Genomic DNA, 7500 nt, shown 5'->3' with positions numbered 1-7500 from the left:
AGAATAATGAGCCATTTTGTAGTGGCCTGAAATATAACAAAGGGAAAATGATTTTAAAATGATAAACACTGAAATACAGTAAAAATAAATTTTATTGAATTGAATAAAATATTTTAGAAGTAACAATATGATGTTATATGTTAGACAAACTTCAACGTATTACCTTAGTCATGTCATTCATATTCAGAATTATATATTCAAATAACATATACACATTATTCATTACTCAGTCAACAAGATAGAAATTAGAAGTCATTTATGCTGTCACAACTCAACTCTTTTTCTTGTTTCAGTCACTGGACTGTGGCCATGCTGGAGCACTGCTTTGTAGGATTAATCAAACAAATCAAATACTTTTTTTTAAGCCAAGTATGTACTTTATTGGTTTCTTTTCCTAAAGCACTAAGTTATAGGAATGTAAGCAAACCAATACTGGTTGTCAGGTTGTGGAGGGACAAACCCAAACACATGTATGTGTGCGTGTGTTTACATACATATAAAAACACTCATGTGGTGCCGTGTAAAAGTACTCATGCAGTGCCTCATAAAAGCACTTGTGCAATGCTACGTAAAAGCAGTGCCATGCAAAAGCACCCGTGCAGTGCCATGTAAAAGTGTCCTTGTGGTGCCATGTAAAAGTTGGTGTCATGTAAAAGCATCAGCACATTCTGTAAAGTGGTTGGCATAAGGAAGGACATCCAGCTGAATAAACCATGCCAAATCAGACTGGAGTCTAGTGCAGCTTCCCAGCTTGTCAACTTTGGTCAAACCATCCAACCCATTCCAGCATGGACAACTGACATTAAATCATGATGGTGGTGATGATGATATATATATATACAAACATACATACATACATATATATATATATACAAACATACATACATATATATATATATGTGTGTGTGTTTGTGTGTATATATATATTTAAAATAACTCTGCAGTTAATTAGCATATTAGGTGTCCACTTTAGAAGGTAATTCCTCTTAATTTTGTATACATACATACATACATACATACATATAAATAAATTTATATATATATTTATATGAAAGGCTTCCATGCAGTTTCCATTAACCAAATTCACTTATAAAGCATTGATCGGCCTGAGGCTATAGTTGCAGATATGGAACCCCAAACCACGTGGTTATAAAGCAAACTTCTTAATTATGGAGCTATGCCTGAAATGCTTTTATAGAATAATTTCTATCATAAATCATAAGGCCTGAAATTCAGAGGAGCAGGGTATTAGTTGATACCATCAAACCCTGAAAAGACGAAAGGTAAAGTTGACCTTGGAAAGATTTGATCACAGGACTTAAAGAACCAAAGAATTTTGTTTGTTACTTCAAAGATTTTGTCAATCTATCACTGTTTTTACATAATGCAAGAGAAGTTTGTAAATCAGTTCAAACTTTGTGAAGTGATTTGATGCAGACAGGCTTGTGTAGTTAAGTTCCCTTGCCAACTACATGGCTTCAGGTTCAGTCCCATTCAGTGGTACCTTGGACAAGTGTCTTCTACCAGATCAACTAAAGCCTTGTGAATGGATTTGGTAGATGGAAATGGAAAGAAGCCTTTGTTTGCATGTGTGTGTGTGTGCATGCGCGCTTGATTTGATATTGTGTAGTAGTTATAAATAAATGTCACCTTCATACAAGTAGTGATGTTAGTTACTTCCACTCTTTTCTGAAAACATGTTTTGAAAAAATTACATGAGGAATGATAACAAGATGGGTACCTAGTTGTAGAAAATCTGCCACAACAAACTCTGTCTAACCCACAAGCAAAGAAAAGAGGACATTAAAACGATGATGATGGCAAAGTTTCAATAAAATTTCCATACTAATTCTGTTTACTAATTTAACATAGTGAACCCAAAGGCACAACAAGGCTGAATGGTTAAGAAGTTTACTTCACAACCAGGAGGTCTCAGGTTCAATATCACTGCATAGCCTTTTGAGCATTGTCATTTTCTATAGCAGGCATGAGCAACCTTTTTTGAGAAGTGGGCCACATGAGACATAACCCATCATCACTACTAAAAAAAAATTCAAAGTAATTTTTTTGTTAGGCTTGCCATTCAGAAAATCCCACAGGCTGCAGTTTGTTTGTGCCTGTTTTATAAGATAATAAGATAAAGATACTTCCCAAGTCATACAGACTCATAGGGCCGATTTCCATGGCATATCTCCCCACACTGGACAGGATGCCACAAGATTTCTCATTTTTGCCAGCTGAATGGATTAGAACAATGAGAAATTAAGTGTTTCACTCAAGGACACAGTACACATCACCCAGTCAAAGAATTGAGACCACAATGATCACAAGTCTAAACCCTAACCACTAAGCCATACATCTCCACAGTGTTTCTATAGCTTTGGGTTGACCTATACCTTGTTATTGAAACTGAGTAGATGGATACTATACAGAAATCTGTCAAGTGGATTGTACTTATATTTTAAAAGCTATATTTTTGTCTCACACTGTGTCATCTCATTCTGCCTGAGAATTGCATTAATGGTACACATCTGTGGAATACTCAGCCACTAACATGGTTATTCAGGTACAAGTAAAGCAGATGATCAAACAGAATCCTCATTGTTGCATGACAGAGATTCAACGTTTCATAGTGAGCCAAGAAATTATAATTCAATAGACCTAGTGATGAGACAATAATCATTGTCTTAACTATTAATTTGGTGAATAAAGGCAGGAAAAAACAATCCCAGAATTTAAACTAATAAGAATAAAACATAGTGAGGGATATTTCTCATCTTTAGCAGTAGAGTGACAACTCTAAATATGTTTCAGTCTTATTTGGACTCATCAGCAAATCACAGATTAACGGTTACTGTCAGATTTTTGAATGACTAGAGAAAATTTAGTATTTTTGAGAATGAACACTGAATGGTGTGATAATGTAAAACAATGAATGGGGAAAGTGGTGATAAGGGAAGAAAAATAAAATCGTGTTAATGCGTAATTCTGGTCAAGAAAGATAGGGGAGATAACCTTGAAATTTTTAATAAATCAAAAATAAATTGCAGTGGAGGAATGATGTCTGGTTGTACGGTGACACATTTTGGATTTATTCATAAGATTTCATCAGTGAAATAGTCTACTCAACTCAAATTCAAAAAGAAAAAAATATTAAAAATTCGAAATTCTAATTTAAAACTGGAAAGTGGTAGTGTGGTGAGAGTAAAGACAGTCTCATCATTCTTTAGTAGACGCGGTGATAACAGACGACTAGTTATCTGTCATCAAAGGTAAACTTTTCCCACATTTTCTCCCCTCTATTTTTTCAATAGTTTCTCCAACATCCATCAGCCTGGTTTTTTTTTCTTCAAAACTAGATTGAATAAATCAAATCTAATGGTTAAGTTATGTTGCAGACGCTACTTTATGTTTCATATTCACTTCATTGCTGCCATTCTCAGTATCAAGTTGATGTCAATCGCTCTCCTTCAGTACAGCTTCTTGCCCAGGTGACGTCTATAAATTTATCTATCTCTCCATCTTGTTTTCTCTTACTGTGTGAACCTGACCCCCTTTAGTTTCCATCTGTGGTTATTTGTTCTTTCCTCATCTCCTACCAACCAATATTTTCTCTTCCTCATATATTTGGCGTTTTATATTTTCTGTCCTTCTTCAGTATTCTCTCTCATACATTTTACTGTATGAGAGCTGTTTTTAAGCCACTGCTCTACGTTTTTACTTTTCAAAATGACAATTTAACAAACAGCCTATCCATCTTAAATTCGTCTTTTTATTTCCTGTGAATCAGAAGTTCTCAACTGGATGTCTCTGGTCTACAGGGAAAATAAACGTCTGTCACAAATTACTGTAATATTAAAAGATTAGGGTTTCATAGTATGTTTTATTTTTTAGATAATTTTATTGATTTTATCTCAAGTGGTCCTCCAAAATATGTAATAAATCAATGATCCACGATAAAAAACAAAACAAAACTTCTAAATAGCCGTATTCTACGTAAGTCAGCTGTTCAAGACAACTAACTATATTTATCAGCTGTTATTGTAGTATCATGCGACTGCTGAATGGGACTTAAATTATCTTCATACTTTTAGAGCCACCTTGCTACTTTCGCAGTTCAGTTCATTTGACATATTTGATATCAATATTAAATAAGCAAGATCTAACAAGATCTGATACTAAGGATGTCATTTTGTTTAAATATTTGATGATCGTTACAAAAATATATGTAATTGATTCTATAAAAAATATTTTGTAATGACTTCGATATAAATTTAAAATATTTGTTCGAATCAATATTTTGAAAAATAAAGTAAAAGAATATTTCATTTCATTGATATTTTATAGTGATTAGTAATTATTTAATGTTTCGAAATTTATATTAACTTTGGTAGGAGTTAAGGTAATACGTTTACTTAGAAAGCATCTTATATTTCTTGCCAAATTGAAGTTTTAATTCGCAAAACATTGTAGAATTATGATCAAATCGATCTCAATTATAATTAATAGAATTAAATCCACCTCAAAAGTATTTAACTCCAGATCAATTTTATTTTATCAAACAAGTTTGAAACTTATTCTACTTCATCTTTTGCAACGTTGAGGTAATTACAAATGGATTATAACATTGTATGTATATTTATAAAATGTCAAATAGTTTTATATCTAAGTCGACAAAAAAAAAAGCATATATGTGTGTGTTTGGTGAAGCAAACAGAAAAGTAGAACTCGAAACAATATGAGCATATATACATTTTTTTTTATTACTAATCAGCAAAAGTTAAACAACTCAAGGACCGTGCGTTTCATGCGTTGGCACAACACAATCCCGGCATTTTAGTCACTAACTTCTGCCGATTATTTATATATAAAAAAACGTCTATGTGTGTGTGAGTGAGTATATATATATATATATATATATATATATATATATATATATATATATATGCATGTGTGTGACGAATAAAACAGTTTTAACATTAAACTGAATTACTCGATGCTTTTTGTAGAGTACGTATACTTTTATAAAGAAGGGTAACATGTAACCCTCTTGTAAAAACTATGCAAGTATGTATGTATAAAAAGGTATTCAAGAAAAGTAAACCAAAAGTTTCTTTTTTCTTTTTTTTCACACCCACCCACTCCCTACTGATGTACATAGGTGCTGAAATACTATTTGACAAACAGAAATATTTCTAATTTCACCCCCTGAACACAACTGAATTTTATCTGACAAGCTATCATAAGATTTAGACACAACTTTTCACGGAACAATCAACAATAAAGTATTGTTTATAATTTTGTCCTTTGTATTAAGTTACTATTATACAATTGCACCTTTGTTGATGACATATTAATGTCAAAAATTACAGAAACAATAACATACTATGATATAATGAATTACAACTATTTCGTACGATATGTTGTAGAAAATATTCAATGGGCACTTTTAAAGCATTCAGACACAACACTGTAAAAACATAGTTCAAAAACTTCACCTGAACTCAGATATTTAGGTAAATGGGTCGCACTTAGTATAATAAAAGCTAAATTTTACACGAGATAAAATAAATGTTTTCAGGCTTTTTTTTCTTCTGGTGAAAAATATATATAATTAACAAGGGAAAGCTTGTTCTATACTAAACTTAGAAACGAAAGATTGCCTAAACTTCTTCTAGTTTAGTATAGAAGTTTATTATATTTTACGACATTTTAAAAACATTTCTATTTAGTTCTGACACCATTAATTTTATACTTTTATAATTTACAGAAGTTTTGTAATTTATTTCAATAAATTTTAAAATGTTAATCAACTGAAGTTAAATGTTTTCGACCTTATTAAAACAGGACTTATGTTGCAGGGCGAAATTAATTAGCTGACATCCTGAATAAGATTTTAAGATACGTTTGTGTTGTACTGCATTCTTGTCGATCTATAGAAACAAACAAAACTAGGGTGAACTTGTATCTTAAACCAGTTTAGACAAAAAAAAATATGGAGCAAAGGAAATGACGCAGGCATGTTGCTATTTCAGTGTGTTATAAGAATCTTAACAATTTAAAATAGGTTTCTTCTGGCATAATAAGGTTTATAATTGCCCTAGAATTGAATCAAATTAGTCTAGAATTATTTAATAAATATCCATATAATAAACATATAGCGATTTTGGATGAAGTCATGGAGAGGTAAAAACTGTGAGGTTATTTAGGGCTCTCATCGTATATCAAAAAGCGTATTAAACAGAAAGTAAACAAGGAAGTTGTGGCGGTATGAATGTGCATCGTTCAACGACGAGGCTGAATGGCCTAAACAACTGAATAACTGCTCCCGAATTAACGTGGAAAGGGCTGAGTCACAAGTGTAAACCCTTTGAATTACAGGTACAATCCACCTGACAGGCTTATAGATTCTGCCTACTGAATAGACTCAGGGAAAATGACATATGGTTAAAAATGCCATGCGGTGGGCTCGAACATGGGACATTGTTGTTGCAAAGCGAACTTCTTAACCATTCAGCCATAGTGCGCCTACTAAACAGGGAAGTTGTGCGTCAGGGCTAAATTGAGATATCTGGAACAAACAAATGTTTCTATTGTTGAGCAAGGAACTAGATTAACTCATAAGTTACAGTTTAATAGAATGTAATAAAAGGCATGATTCTAAACTTTAGATTTAGTCATTCAGATACAATTATTAGAGTTACTTTCTAAAATTTCAATTAAGAGAATGAAAAATATTGCAAACTTTTGGGAGTGTATACGTTTCACATTTCTTGAATAGTTGTCATATTCCTAAGACCATTTACGTACATAATTTTTAAAGAAACGATGTTTAATATATTATATATAGGCAAAACATTGCTATATACATACACACACACACACACACACACACACACACACACACATATATATATATATATATATATGCAAAATATTGTCATATATACATATCTAAGCTTAATGCAATCAAAACAGCTCAACAACTGTTGCTAATGAAATCGTGATCTGTAACTGATCAGGTGTGTTATAAAATAACGCACAATTGTGCTGAATATTAAGACGATGAAAATGAAATAATAGAATTAAATTGCATGTAAAGTGAAAACGAAAATATATTCATGAACGGTTCACAATTGGAAATTAAAGGTAGGACTCAGAGATTTTCGGCTGGAATGGGACAAACACCCCGAAATCGAACGATATGGTAATGTAAGCGGTGTCTTCTGTTATAAGCCTTTCGACGAAAAATGTTAGAAGGAAGCTACGAGAATTATTAAAACTTATCAGTATGAAACATAATATAAATTATAATGTAATAATATAAGAATCACCCGTGGTGTCTCTATGTGGTCATCTGATCTGCCAGAAGCAACAGCCAAATTTCCCTCAAATTAAAAAAAAATAATGGAAAACTGTGTTTGAAAAACAAAGACGGGATGATCACGATTGGAATGTCTTTGGTGATGTGTCTACACCACCATGACCGGGTTGCTTCGT

General features: G+C 32.4%; 1 protein-coding gene across 1 annotated transcript in view; it reads right to left on the bottom strand.

The window, feature by feature from the left end:
- The window catches only part of LOC118762202 (titin-like), a 285670-nt gene that overhangs the window by 277820 nt on the left and 350 nt on the right, over positions 1 to 7500 (bottom strand). The window contains exon 2 of the mRNA XM_036500741.1: positions 1 to 26. This exon is cut by the window's left edge and continues 67 nt beyond it. Within this exon, the coding sequence (XP_036356634.1) occupies positions 1 to 15 (15 nt within the window). The 5' untranslated portion in view covers positions 16 to 26. The remainder of the gene's footprint in view (positions 27 to 7500) is intronic.

The sequence above is a fragment of the Octopus sinensis genome, linkage group LG2 (genome assembly GCF_006345805.1).
Source record: "Octopus sinensis linkage group LG2, ASM634580v1, whole genome shotgun sequence".
In the NCBI taxonomy this organism is placed as follows: domain Eukaryota; kingdom Metazoa; phylum Mollusca; class Cephalopoda; order Octopoda; family Octopodidae; genus Octopus; species Octopus sinensis.
Note: the sequence above shows the minus strand (reverse complement) of the source record. Positions and strands in the feature narration are given on the sequence as shown.